Source organism: Perna viridis, chromosome 2 (genome assembly GCF_037379345.1).
Source record: "Perna viridis isolate PV_CMFRI_1.1 ecotype Kerala chromosome 2, ASM3737934v1, whole genome shotgun sequence".
NCBI classification, from domain to species: domain Eukaryota; kingdom Metazoa; phylum Mollusca; class Bivalvia; order Mytilida; family Mytilidae; genus Perna; species Perna viridis.
In genome coordinates this window covers 48,988,539-49,010,720 of record NC_142446.1, presented here as the reverse complement: position 1 = coordinate 49,010,720, position 22,182 = coordinate 48,988,539, and the positions used below count along the sequence as shown (strand labels likewise).

Here is a 22,182-nt window from a genome sequence, read left to right as displayed (position 1 = left end):
AAAATCAGAATGCTATGGTAATGTTGTTGCAATACTGCAGTGTGTCAAAAGGGTGCAAATATAAACACCTTTGATAGTATAATGCATGACCTTTGCATTCACAAGCCTATGGCTATATGCATGTACACACAATTTTACTATAATATATTGTATTTATATATTGTAATCTTTGTTAGCAAAGTTGTCAGATTACCGGTGTATTTTTATAAACTTCATATTGACATTTACAAACTAAGTATTATAGACGATACAGTATAAACTGTTCATTTTTCTCACACTATTATATTTCTGATAACAAATTTTTGATTGAAAGATGAATTTAAGGTTGCTTTAAACTATCGCCCGTATACCACTTGCTTCGGACATCTTTCTTGGGCTGATACGTCAAACCGCACCATAATTTAGATCTTTTATTAATAAAACTGACACGTTTCGTCCGATAAATGAAATTGGTCGTTATACATGTAAATAAAAAAGTGCTAACTATTCAAAATTTAAACATTGTCGAATTTTAACAAAAATTATGTAGAATTTCCTGGAATTTGAATTTTTAATGTTATGCCTTATTAGGTAAATGTCAAAGTGGTTTTACTATTTTAACTCTGACAAAAAAAGTGTTTAGAATTGAACCACACAATCAAACTTAAGATCCAGCTATATCAAGCTTGAATGTTGTGTTCATATACTTGTCCCAATTGTTCAGAATATTATCATGCTGCAAGATGCATAGCATTTTATTATCGTTAAGATTTATGTCTTCGTTCTATCTTCCACGAATGTACTTTTATTTGGTACACTAAAATATACATCATTTTTTTAATTGAAGAAAAACGTATCATGAAAAAACAAAAACACAAACAAAAACGAAAAAAAGTCATAGAAAACTTATCCACGATAACCACACTAACAAATACTGGAATCAGTATAAATCGGGTCATTTTGACATCATGAACTTCAGTTCTTAGGCTAACCGACTGAAAAAAAAAACTTTTTCCGGAAAAGGCCGAGTGATGTTCCGATTGATATTGATTCAAGATATTATTCAAGAAAACTCCAACTGGAACATGAAGTACAAAAGATATATATATATTATTTTTAACATTGTCCAAGTTTTGCAGAATAGTCAAATACTTTTCGCATTGGAAAATGAATTTAAATTTTCTATTTCTTAATTTATCACCATTTTTTTATGTATATACTGGATGAATCCCAGTCAGCAAAGGTTACCATTGATAAGCAATGTTTATTTAACAAGAAGTGGAGCATGACGTTTTCTTTTGCACAGTCGCAGCCATAATTTTATTATGTCAATGCAAAACGGTAGACTTGCTACAAGTTCTTCTAATTGTTGCGAAAGAGCTCGCTCCCGCAATAATTAGTAGATTTGCTATCAGATGGATACTTGCAATCAAATCAGCTTTTTTCATATATTTAATTTTAAGAGAGGGACTTGTAGCAAGTCCAGTAAAAAAATCTCCCTAATATCTCAATAAATAACAAGATTTGAGGCTATTTTGTTAACCCCCAAGATATATTTACACATTGAAATATCAGCATATTCTTTTACAATATTGACTATTTCAGAAGCATTTATGTTTACTGGTCAGCACAATATGTCATCAAACTCTTTAGAGTTATCTCTCTTTGCTAGATTACTAATACTACGGGTGTGTCCCATGGGGATTTTCCGGTCTCGTTTTGAATAGTGCTACAGACGCCGGTATTTGATTATACACTTCAGAAGGATGGCGGCTGCTACAGAATCCTCGTGTAAGTAAATGAATTTTAAACTGTGATAAGGATATATTAAAGGACTTTTAAAGTTTTATTTTTAATAGGAAAGTTTTATTTTGATGTGGTTAATTTTCCGAACCGGATTTAATGGGTAAGTTAATTTTTTTTTTGTATTTATGATTTTAGCGTTGAGTTTTTTTTTCTGCTCTAACATATATAAAGTTATACGTAGTTTTTATAACAAAAACCATATGCTTTAAAGTAATAAGTTTAAAAAAAAAGATATGAGCTGCTCATTTAAAATGTAGACTGAATTATTTATGCCAGACGTCCAAAGATTGCCGCACTTATAAACAATTGCTTAGTTTATTGAATATCTACATAGCTGAGCATATAAGGCACAGCAATCAAGTGTTAAATCGTGCAGTATAGAGGGGAACATTTTTTTCTTCTTACTGAACATTTTGAAATATTGATTTTATAATTATGCTTCGGTTTAAAGTGTCGTAACTACCATGTTTGATTTATTGGAATTATTCTAAAATCTTGGTGATTCAAAAGATGAAATCATGATGTGACTCACAGTCTGGAAGCAAGATAAGGCTCCAGTGGGGACGGGTAGATTCTTATTTGGAGGAAAGAATTAAATAAAATATAATGGATATAGCTGATGAGATGTGATGATCAACGCGTTACTGAATTTTCACAAGTTTTCGTTTCATTTACACAAACAAAAATGTTGATACACCCTGCCTCGGGTACTTTCTTAAACCAATCATGATCTAACACCGTTGAATATTACTTGAGGCGGTAGACGAGGATTAAAATATTGCATTTCAATCCGTCAAATTTGTCCCGCAGAATTGACTTGTTGATTTGAGCTAATTATACATATGTATATATAAGGTATCTGTAGTAGATATAGAGCCAACTATTAGGATTGATGCAATTTGTAACGAGCACTTGAAATAATTGTCCTCTAAGTGGTTTCCTTTTCCTCTTTGTGGCTGAAATATAGAAGTGGTTAAAATCGGATTTAACAATCAGACTGCACCAGTTGGGATTGTAAGCAATTAACCAGATCGTCCTTGTAAAAGAATACTTTAACAGGCGGAGTATTGTAATCATTGGACTTAAGAAAAATGCTCATTTATATTTTGGCTTATTTTTTAGATGACTTTTAGTAAAATACATAAAATATTTATTGAAAAGCATATATGAATACTTATATGACAATCTATGCATGATGTATATCACATGCATTTATTTGTTGGATATTTACAAGGAAATTTTGAATTTGACCTTTTTTACGATACTTGACGCAGTGTATACATGCATTTTGAGAATGGCCGGATATTTGACATATATGATCCTAAAATATATGATATTCACATAATCCTTTCAAAGGGAATGTACTTTGATTTAAGTGTATTTCCTACTTGAAAAGTTTCATCTTTACTAAAACTATGATAAAGCAGACGGGCTTGGAATCAAGAGTAAAGTAACATCTAAATAGAGGACACCATTACGGAACGAAAGAAGCCAATAAAGCACTTTAAAAAAATCCCCGTTACATGCCTTGGTAAATGCACGCCTATAAAAATTCCAAACCAGCGCCATGGGTCGTTTTCTTCTAATTCCATGACAACAACACATGGGAATGATATTTTCTTCAAAATTCCATAAACATTATGCAACAAGTAAACAGTTCTGATACGTATCGTTTCATTTTCAACTAAGCTGTTGGAAATCATGTTTAATGCCGACCCCCTGCATTCATTAATTATGGCACCAGACAATGTTTCTCACACGGATAAACATTTGGACAGTTGATCCCAGTGAAAGTTATCAGTGTACTATCGATGACGCATCCGATAACACTGATAAAGATCATATTCCACTTGAATGATAATCAAATCAATACATTATATCTAGGGATAATGAGAATTTATCTAATTTGAGCATATCTGTTCGGAAATCAATATTTATTATGAATATCATGCATTAAAATAATCCAACCCACAGGCGGATCCAGGGGCACCTCTTTATGCTCGACAAATTTGGTTGATTAAGTATTAAAAAAGAAATCACTGGAGGTCAGTCAGCGGGTCCTCCTTTTTGGAATTTCAATAGCCGCAACTGGGAGCAAAGCAAATAGATAAGAGAAAAGAATATATTAATGAGATGGGACGAGTCCTTCGTACGAAGAGGACAGTATTAATTATCAAATGGTAAGGTTATGCAATTTGCATTAACTTAGATTTTAATTATTGGTACCCTAAAAAATATTATTTCGACCTTAATCTGACCTTACCATGATTCCTTCACAAAGTACAATTATTACTCCCTAGAGAGATTGGAATCAAGAAATGATAAGATCGCTAAACAATGTCAAAAGTATTGAGATATCATTGACATATACAGAACATCTGTTGTTCCACGTGCATCTGTCAAACACAGATAATGCATGATAAATAGATAAATAAAACTAACCAATTGAGTGCACCCTGGGACGCCATTTCTTTCCAGGGTATAATAATATTTTGACATAGTCTGTCATTACTCATGGTCCTTCGGGGTGTTCCTCTCGTTTGATGGTTCGGTATGGTACCATAGTTGAAAGATGGAATTACAGTAGTCCTCGTTCTGCTTTTTAGTAAAGTTGCATTAAAAATTGAAGTCGACGCAGAGTTGTGAATTGCACTAGACACGGTCTAAAATTTAGGCCGTACGCTGGATTCGAAGTAATTTTTAGAACGTACGCTGGACTCGAGGGGAGGGAGTTACACCGCCACTTATTTTGAAACTCGTGTTTATACAATTTCGATATCTAACCATTATATCGTCAAACACCTTACGAGTTCTTATTGAAATTCCGGTTTCATTCGACTCCTAGCGTCACTACTGGATTAGCTAAATCAGCAATATGTAGTTTTCGATTAACTCTTTGACATCAACTATCTGACGATCTGTATTTCGTTGCACCTTTTATAGTGCAGCTTTGTTGAAGTGTAAATGAAAGTGGGTTAATTGTTTAATCAAAAATCAAACATTCTTTGGTTTGTATAAATGAACACTTCACATCTGTACCGAATTCAAGTACTTCGCTTAAACTATAGAGTAGTTGTGCGCTCATTGACAGATCCATATCTTCAGAAAATTGGGAGAGGCGCTAACTTTCCTAACAGCCTTACTTTTATGGAGATCGGCAGAAACAAAAGTGATGGAACGAAACAAGTAACAACTGACAACATTTTCTACCTGGACCTAAATTGTTAACATTTTACACTCGTACGACACGACCGCGCTGACAGATCAGTTTGTGGTGATTGACTGTACGCGTCGTTTATGTCGAACGCATTGTCGCGATATAGTAATGCATAGGCGCGGATCCAAGGACGGGGGTACTGGGCGTACGCCCCCTTAAATTGGGGAAAAATTGGCACAGATTCACAGATTTTTCACAGATTCTACCTCCATTTGTTTGCCTCCGCGAAGCGAGGCATTAAATTCTGTTCACGCCCCCCTGATACGACCTTGATGCAGTTGTAATAAGTTATAGTGTGACACTCATTTTAGGAGTTTCGTGTTGAGCGTATATATACGATGTATCATCTTTTGGTGATCTCGAAATTATTTCCTATTTTTATAAAGGTTATAATATGGTTTATTGGTTGCGTTTCACCATATCTGTTCATTTTTCTATATGAAACACAAACGTTGTAAGACATTAGTTGGTTTCAACGACTGGGTGACACTGATAATCCTACAACAATAAACCTTAGGCTATTTTAAAGTTATATAAACATCAAAACCATATTTGTCGACAACATTTAAATAATAAACCAAATTCAGATATTTCTTTGGATATTCGTGCCTTAAGCCTTTCATACTGTAAACGATTTTTTTCAAAGGGGATTTTTTGAAAGTCTACTTTGAACTAAATACGCTGCAATAAGACGTTTTAACCCTTACAAGGTGTCTGCAAATTATATATATCATGTATATGTAGATTTATTGACTTGTGGTTACACATGTCCTTCATTTGACAAAAAAAAAATAGCATTCTTGTGGCCACATATACATTATAGGAGCAAATCAATTACATTCTAAATACATGAACATTAATTTTATACTTTATAAATTGAACAGTACATTGCGTAGGATCTTGGCGCGTTTATCTACTGGACAGAGTCGTCCTGTAAACGACCTTTGATCCTTGACAGGCGCGTAGCTGCCATTAGGCAAAAAAGCTTTTGCCTGCACTTAATTTTGCCGTTTTTTGTTTTTTGTTTTTTTTTGGTTTTTTTTTTTGGAGATAAAATACATCCAGGATCGGCATAAATGATGCTCTAAAACGCTATCTCCGCGGAGCTTCGGGGGGGGGGGCTTTCGCCCCACTGGACCTGCTGGGGGCCTTAAGCGGCCCCAGACCCCTTGCCGTAATTTTGCCTACAATTCAATTTGGCCTCAGCTACGCGCCTGCTTGAAATGCGGTTACAAATCAAAATATCTGAATCATCGTGATCATCACTTGGTTACACCCTAATGTTTAGAGTGGAGAGATCCTAGAATCAAAACTGACAGAAAAATCGTCGAATGATTAAGATATGCGAGTAGTCTGCTTCATTCATTAGCTGGCTCCAACTTCACAATCCATCAGAATTTTGTAAGACTGAAAAAGTGCTGAATAGGTACAAAGGACATAATGTGTTCTTGTGCAACCATTTGGTAAAAGCAAAAATAAGAGTCGAACCTATTCGCTAATCAAAAATATATATGCTGCGGTAAATTTTTAAATTTCGAAATATTTCATTTCGCAGGAAGTAAGTAATTTTCTTGATTACTGTTATCATTGTAGCAGAACTGGTATTTATTGGTTGACATTTATTCTGGAATGTATACGTATATATGCTCATTCAGAAATTGAAGCATATCAGTTTCACAAGCTATTGAATACATGCATACAACGGACACATACAAGTATAGGATGTAGTTTAGTAAACCGACACCTAATGAATCTAGTTTTAATTGCGCAGTTAAAACATTTTTGTCAATTTCCCTTATGGAAGTTACGGCAGTCATAAATTATTTTAAAAGTAGAACTGACATAAGTAAGTTCATAAATAGTTCAAATTTGGAATTTGAAATTTTATGTAATTCCAAATATTTACAATTACAATTTAGACCGTTGTTATTGTTAACAATGTATTGTGGCGTGTTGTATCTTAAACTTCTGTTCAAATATGATACCCAAGGAGCCCGACCCCTAATGAAATGCATAGAGCTTAAAATGTATCAGGAATATAAGATTTTAATTCAAAGTTGTCAGTCAGGCATATTCAAATATCAAAAATAGAACGTGTTAGAAAATTTCTTGACCCCCCCCCCTCCACCTCCCAACCAAATTCGTAGTAACTACTTTCCATTGCTGCCATCTGACGTCAGATAATCATATCAATCAGGTCGACACAACTCACCTTGACAAGTATTGTACGATTAGAAAGATTTACGAGGTGGAGCGGATTGGTGACCTCATGAAACCTTGACCACGTGGTCACTCCAGTCATACCTAGTCATAAACGCCCCCGCCTGACCGGAACACTACAAGAGGTATCTGCCAACGCTTGATGACTATTTTATTCAAAACAATTTGTAGATTCGTTAAGCTATTTCATGAACATGTTCTCAGTTTGATTATACCTAGGGTGGAAATGACTGTTTATTAATATTTGTAAATTTATATATTAATCAGTAATACAACAAAAAAAAAACCCAATCATTTCATACTTGCTTTCTAAACAAGTTACCTGTTATTATCTCAAAACATATATATACTATCATGTTGACATTCCATGCGGTTAAAATGACCAAATTAAAAAAAATGATCAAAGATTTTTTCTGCTAAAAAGAGGTCAGGAAACCAATAAAATCTCTAACGGTAGTCGTCCGCTGATGAATTCTTTACATTCCCCGCCATCTGCCTCGTTATAAAGAAATTGATTTTCACATATGTTATCAAGTAAGATAAAGCAAGGAGATCATCTCCGGTCAACCCCTCTTAGTAAAAGAAAGTTTTAATACCGTTTAGTACAATCGAGTTCATATAATGTTTGGCAATCTGTTGAACTAGTATTTTATGTTACTTTTTAAAATTATTTCGGTCTGCATTCATTTTTTTTTTGGCTTTTTTTTTTATATGCTTTATGATTTATTTTGCGGTTCGATATAAGTGTTATTTTTGTTTGCTCTGATTTGTTGCGGTACATTGTATTTGGTTTTTTTTTTGTACACGTTGCATTCCAAATACATTGGCTTCAAAGTTTGATCGAGTCATCATATATAAAAAAAATTTGTCATGTACGTACATGTATGAGAATTGTTTTAATATTCATATTCTGTAGAGTATGTGGTCTAACTAGAATGTGCAGCTGGACATACTTGCAGTCTTGAACATATGTGTAGATGTATACCTATAAGATTGATGTTCGACGTCGTATATTTTGTCAAAATCCGAAAGATTAATATTACTTAAGAATTATAAATTTTTTGGCACTGATGATGTTTTTATTGATGTCCCATCGGTTAATTACACAGACTGCCCAGACTTTGCGCGTACGAGGATCATATGAGTACTTTAGGAATATTGTACCTGTCATTTCACATTCCATTGTTGATATTGGCAGAACTGGTGAAGTTGATGTAGCGTTAATAATATTCAACTGCTGATTCTCCCTATTTTTCACGATTATCGATAGATATACCAGAATGTATTGTATTATATGCTAAAAAAAACCCGGGAAATCCTGGCAATAAGTCGAGGAATTTCCTTGCAAATCTTTGTCAGCTATAATCTAATCTTATATTCAGATAACTTAAGAACCTCCGCCCATACTATAGAAATCTTCAAAATAATGAGCCCGAGCAGGTTTACTCTCTGCCAAATTTTGATTTTTGTGTATTAACATTTATTGATTAAAAAACAGGAGAATTACATCATCGATGAATACAAAGCGGAAATCCTGACAGATTCCGAGAGAAATATCGATTTTTAGAACAATGTTTGTTTTTCTGAGACGTTTAACTTAGAAATAAGAACATCCGATAAAGTATTAACATCACAACAACGCTTGGCAAATTATAAAGCCAGCACATGCTGCTAATAGGAATTTATACATTCACAAAATTGATCAAGAAAAAGTGCATTGTACTATACTTTCTAGAGAGAAACAAAATGCCAAATCACAAGTTTACTGAAAATAAAAGATTCACATTTTTTTTCGGACAATTATTTAATTTATACTTTATATTCTTGGATGCCTCCGTCGCTTATTCTTCCGACGTCTCTCCCGGGTTTCCATGTATGTATGAATAAAAAGTCGTAAATCACTTCACCATGCCTCAACATCTTTCAGTTTACAGCTAATGGTAGTTTCAAGAGTCATTTTTGGCGTATACGGATACAGTCAATTTACTTGTGCAAAACAACTCTCATAATAGTTTACCATTTTAAAACCGTTATGATTTTGATTTCGACAGCTGAGAGTCTATTGGTCTATGAAAAAGAACCATGCTTATGACAAGATAGTCTACAGGTTTATGAAAAAGAATCATGCTTATGACAAGAGAGTCTATTGGATTATAGAAAAGGATCATGCTTTCGACAGCTGACAGTCTATTGGTTTATGAAAAGGAATCATGATTACGACAGCTGACAGTCTATTGGTTTATGAAAAGAAATCATGATTACGACAGCTGACAGTCTATTGTTTTATGAAAAAGAATCATGATTTTGCCAATTATAGAGCACCCATTCTCTTATAATTGTATCTCCCTGACATTCCTGTTGTGTCCGATATATACAAGGGACATCTGAAATGGTTACCGTTTTTCCTAACACTTTTAAGTAGCACTCCAGCTAAGAACCATGAAAAAAGTGATTCATGGGTGAAAAGCCTACTTATTTTTATTTTTTATATTTTGTTTAAATTGCCGTAGTAAACAGAAATAAACGTTCTGTTTTTCATATAACCTGTGTTCTTAGGATATAAAAATTCTATAGAATGCACTGTAGATTTCAAAAATAGGGGAGATAACTCTGTAAATGACACTCAAATATAATAGAATCTATTTGATTTTAAATATTGATTATATTTCCTAAGAGCAGACAGATTGGAATGAAGAATAACACATTTCGAAATATACATCTATAACACAACTTAATTTCAAAAATAAAAATATGTAGCTTTTTATGGTGTACTTGTATCATATTTTTCAGATTTTGCATGATTCTTACAAAGACAGCTACTTAATAGTAAATCAAGTGCACCGATGTTTTACATGCCACCATAGAGGAATCAATTGTACTTGAAATTTATTTGCTTGCTATAGATATGTCTGAAGTATTTTATATCTTTATTCTCATAAGCCAATATACAAGGGTACAGAGATTACAGCGTGCCACATACAATACAATAAGCACAATAGCTGTATACAATATTTACAATAACGTATACAGGAGACTACGTACGGTACAGTGTAAGAAAGCCAGGAGTCCCTATAGTATTTTACAACATTAACAGTTGTCGCCTGATGATTATCCAATATTATTGTATTTCGTGAATAAATTTTGAAAATGAAAGAAATTGCTGGTCGGGTGGTAAGTTTTCTGTTCTTTTTTTTCAATTTGCAAATTGATTACTAACCCATCTTTAGTCAGTTGTTAGTGCTGTATATCTGCCGAATTTGTAAAATATAATACATGCTGTGAGTCATGGTTTTTATACCATGGATACTTTGTAAATGATGTCAACGTCAGTTACGATTTTTTTTTTAAATCATTTCATGTTTAGTTAACTGTTGTTTACTTCAGTGTACTAAAAGGTATTTAGTATTTTGCTGCCATAAATAGTACACTGGCGACAAAATTTGGATCAATTTGGTTGAATGTCATCACCAAGCAATCATATTTAATTTGGATTGCAGGGAATTTGAATTAATTCAATCCTAGGGCTATTTTTCACAAACATAATAATAGTTGTGTCCTTCATCGTCGATTTAAAAAAGAAACAATTCATACATGTCGTAAAGTAATATAGTCAACTGAGATAGGAGTCCAGGTTTTCAAATTAGGGATTGGAGGAGGGGCGTAAATAAAATTAACTGCAGGATTTAGCGCGGCATGGAAGTTTTGTGGTTGGACTTGGTGAAAATAAAGATTTACTAATATTAGGGGCATACACTGGAGCCACCCTTAAGAATCCGTAACTAACATATAGGAGGTGAAAGAGTAATCAAGGGAACCAAGATTCTAGCGGAAATCAAAAGAATGTAATCCAGGGACAAATACCAGATATGGAAAACATACACACGCAAGAAAGGCCATAAAATAACATAGCTATCCAAGAGTGGCTTGTAGCAAATTTGAAATCACGCCTATTTTTTTTCCACTTAAACCAAACTGTCGAGTTACGGTATCAATAGATCCTTGGCATGAAAATACCAAACCATACCTGTTTCTAATTTTTCTAAAATATTTTGGCGAATTATTGTTAAGAGCCATTATCTGCTAGTTGTGGAGGAGTTAATCATTAATCAGACAGAATGATACATCTATCACCAAACAGATGGTGTAATTAATGATTACTCACACTTCATTCCAATCATTCATACCTCCAGATGTTCTGCCTAAAAGCTTCTCAAGGTTTCAAGGGGTACTGAAGGAAACCAAATATCACAAGGTCCCAGAGGGTACTGAGGGAAACCGACCATCTAAGGTTTCCGGGGGATACTGAAGGAAATCAAATATTACAAGGTCCCAGAGGGTACTGAGGGAAACCGACCATCTTAAGTTTCCAGGGGATACTGAAGGAGACCAATTGGCACAAGATTCCAGAGGGTACTGAGGGAAACCGACAATCTTCAGGTTCCGGGGAATACTGAAGGAAACCAAATATGACAGGATCCCAGAGTGTACTGATGGAAACCGACCATGTTAAGGTTTCAGGGGGTACTGAAGAATATCTAAACATCTAAAGGTCCCGAGAGATAATGAAGGAAACCAACTATTTCAAAGTTCCAGTACTATAAGAAACAAAATATCTCAAGGTTGCAGGGGCCCCAAGAGCAAACAATACTTCATCATATATAATATATCATGACATTCTATTTTTTAATTATATCAACCTTTTGACATTCTGACGTTTTAAAAATGGAACATTCTTAAGCTCGGATATCCGACCATTTGATTGCTTCCTGTTTCTATTTTCTACTTCATTCAGTCGATCCCTCTACTTAATGTACGTGTCAAAAGATACCAGTTCAGCTTTTAGTTTTGGTAGTAATTTTTCCTTGAAATTTAGGTTGGAATTGGGTATTCGTTTTACTGTAAGAAAATCATAAATACTGGAGATTAATGATACGGGATACATAGAAAAGTTCTGTAGAAAGTAAAATGCGTCTTCTTTTCCATTATAGCAATTGTAACGTAAATTTTCAGAAAGCCGAATACCAATTCTGATTAGAATTTTGATATGTTTGTTTGTACAGTTGCCTGTCAAGATGCCATTTATGTCCAGTGTAGTAAATCTCTCAATAATGTTTTCTTAAGGGCTGCTCTACGGAACTAAATTAGTTATTTGACACGTTCTTTCTGTTTATTGGAGATGCCATTGAGCCACCAAGAGAGATATACGTTATGTCTACAAACTAAAAAATAGCTTTGTGAAACTTTCTTCTCTTTTCTATATTAAGATTTATCTCCCTTTTCTCGACGGAACTTTCTTGAAAAGTAGAGGACGCTTACCCTACTAGTGCACTTAGTTCGACTATCTTGTGTCCTAATCCATTTGTTCCAGATGAGCAAATAAAATTGTTTTCAACTAAACCTGAGTCGGAGTTACTCGTTTATTTTCGTTTCTATTAATTTGGTTATTTCATGTTCTTTGTTGTTTTCTTCGTCCAGTCGTTATTCCTGGATTACGTATTTTTCTATTACTTTTCCAATCATGGTTCCCTTCTCTATCAAGATTCATCTCCCATTAGTGGTCGAGAACATATTTCATGCTCTGAATGTAAAGTAACGATTGGCTCTTCTGTTATAATGTTCTCTTGGTGAGCAGGTGTTTCGTGCTTTATTTGTACCGGGTTTGTATTATCCACGATGTCCTCAAATGAATGACCTTACTGTGTTTCCATCGGCATGTCATGTTGTTTACAAATCGAGAGGGAATTAGTACAGCGAATAAGGTTGCTTTAGCGCAATGTCAGTATAATACAAGGCATCACACGGAGCATGAATGATGGCATGTCAGGAAATACAAAACATTTCAGGAAAATTTACTGTGACAAAAAATTAGGAAATTCTCCCTTCCTATCTCTAACATGCTGATATCCCAACGCTATATATATATATAATTTTAAAAAAGATCATATCAATTCCGAAGCGTCTAAGAATTCTGTTGATACCAGTTGATAAATTGAAAAAAAAATCAGATTATTTCATGTATAATACATGTACACATATCTGATATCAAGAATTTGTAAACTGTATAAGATTTTATTACACACAGTGAATCGTATACATCTTTTTATGAAAACTGGATTAAACAATTAGAAAACCAAATCTCTGTTAAAAAGTGAATAAATTTACATGTATCGTGCATATGGAATATTGTTGAGAAAAGTACTTATAACACTTTGACAGACCGGTTTTCTACTCATTTTAAGACAATGTGAATAATTTACTGTATTAATACTTGGGAAAAGTAAAATTAGATAACTTAGATTTTCCATACATTTCCTATTTAAATATTCCCATCAATTTCTGTTTTTGATAGAACGAAGGGGTCATCTTAAAATCACAATGAAGAGTCGACTGGTTCGCGATCCAGTGAATTGGCTTATAAAAAATGCAACATTTTTTCAATGCTAAGGTTTCAACAGACTTTATCAATTTTGAAAATGTGTCCAGAAATCATCTTCTGAAGGGGATAGTACTTGCAAAACAACGATAAAATTGTCTGTCAGCCGGCACTCACTATTTACGTTGACGTGGTCACTACTTACACCAGGCACTTATGGGTATATGTACCTTGACGTGGTCACTCCTTATACCAGGCACTTATGAGTATATGTACGTGACTTCATTCATTATTTGGACACAAATATTCGACCCGCCCTAACGATCAGATCTAACTCAAAAATGTATCTTATCCAGTTAATTGTAGTAAAATAAAGTTATCTTTTACCATTATTGTTATAGTTGTTGTATATAAAGCAACGTTAGCGTGACATATTTCACATATTTGAACTATTTATTCTAAATTTTTAAATATATCAGTCAGAGGTTATCAAATGAAAGTGTATCTTGAACCTGATCCACGACCCCCCCCCCCTTTTTTAAAAACAACTTTTTTTTAATGCACGTGACACGCTTCTAATAGTACATATCACTATTCATTTATTGCTTGATTTTTCTTCACCTAATACGGAATCATTTGTAAAAAATAAATTAGTCAGATTCACATGACATTTTATATTATAAGTACTTAAATAATCATATGTTTCAAGTGAAGCAAACATTTCTCCCACTAGCTGTGTATTCTTATGTGTCAGTGACCGAATTCCACAAATATCGAGTGGCATTTTACAATAAAGAATTTACTATATATTAGTGTATAATTGGTAGCTATCACTCATTGCCAAGGCATATTCGTAGTGTAGTTTACTTGCCACGACATTCACCAACTTATCCGTTTGGAAAAAGTTTAGTTTGGAAAACGATAATTAGGAAAATGTCACGTAAGTTCCCACTTTGTTGTATATTTTATGAAATATTTATAGTAGATTGTTGGGCTGTGCATTCCATCATTTGCATGCATGAATTTGAAAATGTGTTGACATTTAAGAGCAGATTAGACTTTCAGACTTTTGTCGTAATAAATGACAATAGAAAAAAGAACGGATATGGCGAAAGGCAACAAATGCACCAGCGTCAATTATTTAGCACAAAAAAAACTTGTAAATTCTATTTAAGTCCTTTTTTCTAACTGAAATATCCCTAAGATAACTCAGTTTTCTGGAAAAAAAACATGGCCACAATCAAATAATCGCCGAATCATCGGTAGAGATGTATCATTTATATTGACTGTCAAATGGAATTAAAATGGCTTGATTTAATTACTTCATTTGTTGTTCTAATAGCCATTGATACATTGTTACGGACTAATTACACACGTCTGTCTGGATATTGATTTCCCGGTCAATAGTCGCCTTGCTCGCTTGTTTCCAATAGAAAGATGAGAAATGTCCGGATGGTTTTATTTATAAAGGGAAAATTGACGAGTTGTATAGAGCGTAAATATGACAGGTCAAGGTGCGAAATATTTCGATCAAATTCGATCGACACAGTATGCAAAATTGCGTTCATATTCTGTGAAAAGACTGAAAACGACAGGAAATGCAAAGGAAGGAACTATGTAAAATTCTCATCACATGATGTGCGTGAGAGAATAGATGATTTTCGATCAGGTTTTTGGTCTGAGTATTTTGTTTGCAGCATACTTTTACAAGATCTGCTCCGTTGTAGGATGAAAAGATGCATAAGATATTACTATATATTTTGATAAACTAGTCAAGTCGGCTCTTTAGACGACCAGTTACCGCAAGGTCTTTTTTTAGCTATTGTCGAATAACTATTTTTTGCTTACTACAAGCAATATATCATATAATTTTCATATAATGAATGCTAGGAATAGTTCGATGCAGACGACATTTTGTCATTGACATTTCTCCACAGAAAACAGATTTAAAGTTGTATGCAACGCAGCTTGAAGAACGACCGAATGATTTCACTCTACATAAATCAATAGAGCTCCATGTTGGTCGTCCTGGTTACGTGTGAAACATTGTATGGCACATTCTCCTAACTAATCAAAGAAGATGCATTTTAAACATACTGTATCAAATCTAGACATTGGTGAATTTACAGAAATTGATCTGAAATCTGATGTATCACTGAAAGACTTAAATCAGTGGCGTAGCTACAATGTATTCCAAGAAGCTAAAGACTCAACACGATGTTTGCAATAGAAACCAACCAAAATATATCCCTCCACCATTTTCTGTATTACGGAAACATTCAGTCCTAGCTGAGCCACTGACTATGGATAATTTACAAATCAAATAGATCGACCGACTTTTTTCTACAAGTCTGCAGCTGCAAGTGTTAGTGCATAATATTGGTCTAGATATCAATTGACATAAATACTCTATGTCAAAATTATGGCATTATCTTCTTTCAAGAAGTATACTATTGGCAGGTATAGATTGTAGTGTACCACTCAGCTGATTACGTAACCGAATTTTTCAATGTAAATAATATTTTCTGCACTACAACTCGCGTTTCAAGAGGATATATCTCATATAATTTTTAATAACATCCTTTAAGTATGGAAAGTTGACAATTTAGAAAATAATTAATTCTTATATTACAAACCATAACAATTACGATGTTACATTTCAACTTTGAGTACATGACTTTCATTACATGTTTAGAAGTCTTTCTAAAACCGGTATTTTCAAAACTGAAATTTAATGTTGCAAGAAACTTACGTTAGGATAATTAAACTTGTTATATTCGTGGATAGAAAGTATATAATTCCGCCCAATTCAACCAGAGTACAGACGGTTACTGAAACTGAAATACAACTCGTACACAGCGTCTAATAGGTCAAAAGGGATCAAATTAAAATTTTCCGGTCCAATTGAAATTCATATATTCACTTGGAAGAACTGCTAGACAATAGTTCAGCGCTCTCGGTGCAGTGATATACACCGGCGGTGAATCACTCTTTAGTACGGAGGATGTAATCGTACATGATCCCAGATCTTACTCCAATCGGTTTTTAATGGAACAGAACAACCAAGAGACCCACTAATCACCGATATCGTGATTTATTTCCTGGCTAATGTAAATGTACAAATTTAGAAAGACATCGGTTACTATAATTGCCGGTCATGTTCCTTTCAGTTCCAATTTAGCTATTCCCGGAAACTGAATAATTCATATACTATGTATTACCAATATTGGTGCCACTTCGTGTTGCCTGACATATACATTGTATATACCTTTTCAAGAAAACAGTAATATATTGTCTATTTTATTACTAAAGATTTTCATTGATATTTTGAAAGCAATCTTACACTATTTTTATTTCAACAACCTTGGCAAAATTCCATTCTTTTAGTTCAAGATGTTTATCAAAACCACTCGGAAAATGAATAATCCTGAAAGCATTTTTGATATCTGTTAAGCATCTTTTAAGTGGTGTAGTGGTGTACTACAATAGGGAATGTTCTTCAAAATTCTAAAGATGCTTAAGATTCTGGACAGGAAAAGGGTGTAACAAAAGCGAGGCTGAAGTGAAGAAAATAGAAAGATTATGGTATAGTCCGGCTGTACAGAACGAAAACTTCAAAGATTTGATTGATAAGCCATCTGAACAAAAAGAAATTGTTTTTAATTCCCTTGGTTATTGTCATAACAAGAGCATACCGGTAACAAATTGTTTTGCCTTTATCGCTGATTACGTGGGGAAATGTTTACGTTACTCCGTGCTCCAGAGACTATAGTTCAAGTGTTGGGTTTCTGAACTATGATAAAACATGGAAATAAGCATAGTTGCTTTTGCTAAGGTACTGATGACGCAGAGCAAAGTTCATGTATGAAAACAGACTTTATTCACGGAAATAAACCGATTACACGTACTCAACTGTCAGCAAGTCAAAATATAAACATTCAGATCATGCTTATAGCATACTATATAGTCAGATCCGGCTACACGGATTTAAAATTGAGAGCAATCGTACTGATTCTAAAGATAGAGCCAAATATGATGTAATGATCAGGCATGTATAAGTCACTGACGTGTGAAATGTCTCATTATTCATTCAAGCCAGTAAGTGCTCAAGCTTCGGAGACAAGATTTAATGATATCGATTCTAAGAACGCCATAATTATGTAATAGTTCAGCAAAATCTACAGAATTACAGCAAAATCGATGTAGCTGCTACGACTTCAGATTTTTACAGCATGTACATAAATCTTCAGTTAAAGCATTCCCTACACTTGTTGAAGGTTGTACGTTTATCTCTCGAACATTAGCACTTTTACTCTTTATGAAGTTTTAAATTAAGATTTACTAAGCTAGTATGTATGCTGTAACTTCGTAAATCGTTCAAGCACTCAACCCAGATGTTAAAAGGCAATTAACCAACTTCTTATTATTTATGGAGAAAAAAAACTCGCATTTATAACTTAATTGAAATAACGAAAACTGTTGTGACAGTTAAGCCAGTGTCTTGCTCACAAACAAGCTTCTGTTATTATTCTATATTAACACCATTTTTGGGGTGTATATAAGGCTTGTTTATCCTTAAAAATCAAACTACTATTCGCGGTTTCATTTTCATGTATCCGGACACACATAGATGTCCAAATTAATACCTCGATGTAGAAAGATTAGACGAACGTCGACAAGCCTACAAATAAAAGAGTTATGGTTGTAATACGAAAAAGCAATATATCAACTGGTTTTTTCTACTTAAAATCTGTATCTTGGGCCTATTGAAGCCCCCCCCCCAAAAAAAAAAAAACAAAACAAAACAAAACAAAACAAACAAAAAAACAAAAAAACAAACAAAGAACAAAACAAAAACAAAAGAAAACAAAAGAAAACAAAAGAAAAAAAAAACACAATATAACAAAAGAAAGAAACCGAAATCACCCTGTAGACACAATATAAGTTGACTGCTCAGCAGTGGCGGATCCAGGGGGAGAGTGCATGGGTTGCCCCCTCCTTTTTATTGGAAAGTTTGTTATTTTATTGCGTAAAATTGACAAAAAAGGCAAATAATGTCCTTGTAGCCCCTCTTTTCTGAGGAACCCCGGCTGGCGCCCCTCCTTTTCAAAGTGTCTGGGTCCGCTCATACTTAGGACAGTACAATAACCAATTCCCCCCTTAAGTTACTGTAGCAGTAAATGGAATTTTGATGAAGTGAGTCATGCCATAATTAACAGTTAAATCGATTGTTATTGTTCCAATTCATTTGTCTCTCAGTAGACTACTGTTTCTTTGAACTGATTGTAGGGTTAATAATTCCTCCGATGACACAGGTCTGTATAAGTCATAAATAATGTATTAATGGCTGTCTGGTTTGTAGAAAATGGTTAGGATATTTTCCTAATTTAGCATTCTCAAAGGGTTTTACTCATAATTTCGTCCAGTTATTTGGTGTTATTGGACGACATTGCCTTTGTCCATATTTTGGAATGTCCCATGATGCAGGATACTTTTAATAGCAGTGAAAAAAAATAAATCCCGAATACTACGCCCCTTCCTTAACAATGGGTTTTAATTCTCCAAATGTTTCAACGTACTTTATCATGATAGAAGGTTGTGTTCAACCCAAAGACCTTTAATCCCGTCGCATTTTTTGCGCCTGTCCCAATTTAGAAAATTCTAGCCCCTGTTTGTCTTGTTTCGATTTCACTTTCAGTTTACTTTTTATGTTGCTGGAGTTTATAATGCAACTGTGTATAATGTTGAATCCTGCCCAGTGGTGTGTGGGTTTCTTCGTCGGTCATGGATGCCCATGGGTGGCCTTGTGCTGACATGAACATTTTTTCATCCCGGTGAGGTTGTTGTCTCTTCGACATATTTACCACATTCATTCTCTTTATGATAAAAGTATGTATATGCATGTATCTCCTCGTATACATAAACTAACAAACATTATTAAACACTATACAAGCATGTTGATTTCATCCATTTCCTTTCATAGAACAATGGTGCGTGTTCTTTTTTTTTTTCTCTCCCACCAATAGATCTAATCATATGTATATGTTATCGACATAAGAATGTATTGTCTGCATAGAAAGTGTATCAAGGACAGACCAACAAAACATCGTATTGTTGTGTCATTGTCACAATATAGAAAGTACAAAGTCCTCCTATTATTATAGGACACGGATGAAAATATATATATCATCATCCATTTTAAACCACAAATACATAGAAGAGTTAATTGATAATGGCTATTGAAACAATTCTCCTCTATAAAAATGTTGGTTTTGAATCGGTGAGTCATCTTGTGCTTATCAAACCTATATCGTTATCACTTTCTTGCTTAGTAAGCATACTAGGCTAAGTTGGTTCCCTTATAGTCGAAAAGTTTGAATTTAAAAAAAATGGAAATCACTGGATTTCTGAAAGGGCCCCCCTTTTTTGGCCAATTATCACCCTCTCCCAAGTCGGAATTACTATATCCGCCTCTGGTCAGCTAACTTTTGTCTTGAGTTGTAATACAAATAACCAAATTGAACTTAATGACGCTATACGTCTTGTTTCATTGCATATACTTTATTCCGATTGTTTTTACTTTATACGGTATATAAACATTCACTTTTCTCTTCTCCTTGCATCCCAAAATATTGATATTCAGAGGTGTAATCATGCCATGGATGTTACTCGTATCCCACGATACATAGGTCGTTAACCACTAACTGTATTAAATAAAAAAGAATTCATAAGTTCAAGCTTTGTGTAATTTGAATTATAAATACCAAATATGTGATGATTGGTATTTTTTCTGAATATGGATTTCCGCATATTTTAAGTTAGCTTTATTAAGCTTAGTTGTAGGTTTACTAGACATACAATAAATCCATTAATATTTTGTCAATATTGGAGAAAAGTAGCATTTTTGCTTATAATAAATGTATTGGTTAGACAAAACCAATTTACGTATCAAGGACTCCGGAATGTTTCATCCGCATAGTGATTTATGAATACGTAAATAGAGTTTTCTGATAACCCCATTGTAAAAAAAACTTGCTTTGTCAAATGATAATTATAGAAGTACGGTAATTGAAGAAAAAAATTACTTTGTCCAGGTTTATCATTTTACTGGACTTCTATACAGGGTTACAGAAAAAATACTGAAACAGCTTTTTAAATCGAGCTTACAATATCTATTTCTTATGAATAGATATTATGGCACATTGTCACCTGCTAGAATGGGCATTTTTTGGATTTTTCAAATTTAAATATGACATAAATAATGATAAGTGAACAAATACAATGAAGATCAGATTAATTACACGATTGAAGGTCGCATTATATACTTTTCGCATCAAAGGAAAGATATTTACTTATGATAAATTTTACTTTCAGTGGTCCTAGTCACCGGAGCCTCAGGCTATATTGCATCCCACATTATTAAACAGTTACAGGAACAGGGCTATCAAGTCCGAGGTACGGTGAGAAGCCTACAGGATGAAGATAAAGTTAAACGTCTTAATGATCTGTGTCCAGAGGCCGAACATAAGTTAGAACTTGTCGAAGCTGATCTCACAAAACCAGAATCATGGGAGGCGTAAGTGAATCTTTACTTGTTTATTCTGAGTTATTGAATTCTTATTATATGCATACTAGAATTGTAATGTAAATTTTCATTATTTCCTATTTAACCACACAAATATTAAACGTCATGTTGAATGTTTATCAATCATACTTAATTCAAATTTGCATTTTATAAGCTGAAAACATTGATTTACAAGACACGGTTCACCCTTCTAATTGTGATACAACTTCTGTTGTAATGCTTTCACACTTACTAACTGCAGAACATTCTGAACAAAGCTCGTCTAATCAACTGTTAAAAGAAACGCCTGAAAATGATGAATAAATAGTCAAAAATAATATGCTTAATGAATTACAAGTCACAAATGTTCTCTAAGATCAAGGTAATTTTACAGTAAATGTCTTGTTCAAACAAAAAATAATTCCAAATGACATAGAAATAATCCAAATGAATGGTGTATACTCTTAACTAATGTTTGTTTTTACTTAACATTCTATGCACTACAAAAATAGAAAGAAATGAACAAAAATGTCCTCCTCCTTTTTCCTACTCAGTCAAGTATGTCAATTATAATATTTCTAAATGGAAATAACAACTTAATTGTCCCAACATCTGTTATTAATTTTGTCCTCAAATTGTGTACTGTTCTATCTAAATACCAGGTTTCATATGACAAAAACATTAAGTATTATAATGAAGTTTTTTCATCGATTAGGCTAGAGTCGTACAGATGACCTTTTCCTTTGTTTTTAATTTGAATTTTTGTTCTTGAAAAAAAAAATCTCTGGAGTTGAAAGTTAACTACGACTTAATCGAACTAACAAAAAACAAACGAAGAAACAAAACAGAAAAACACAACGTTAAACATTAAAGATCACTATGTAATTAGTAGTATGTTCTGTATGAGAACACTGTTTTGTTTTCAGTGAAAATTACGGAGATTCTGGAGTGTCATTTATAGTCCTTAATATACTCCCCCGTTCGCCAGATATTTACAAGGATTATATTTTAAGACCCTTCACA

General features: G+C 33.7%; 1 protein-coding gene across 2 annotated transcripts in view; it reads left to right on the top strand.

Annotated features, from left to right (window-relative positions):
- Positions 1 to 1,712: 1,712 nt before the first annotated feature.
- LOC148625570 (uncharacterized) overlaps positions 1,713 to 22,182 on the top strand; it is a 33,333-nt gene continuing 12,863 nt past the window's right edge. The window contains exons 1-2 of one of the 2 annotated variants that reach the window (XM_088569150.1): positions 1,713 to 1,770; positions 20,970 to 21,171. In XM_088569150.1, coding sequence (XP_088425276.1) covers positions 1,746 to 1,770; positions 20,970 to 21,171 — 227 coding nt within the window. In that variant the 5' untranslated portion in view covers positions 1,713 to 1,745. Of the gene's footprint in view, positions 1,771 to 14,301; positions 14,536 to 20,969; positions 21,172 to 22,182 lie in introns of those variants that run through there. The other variant, XM_088569151.1, reaches the window with a different exon arrangement.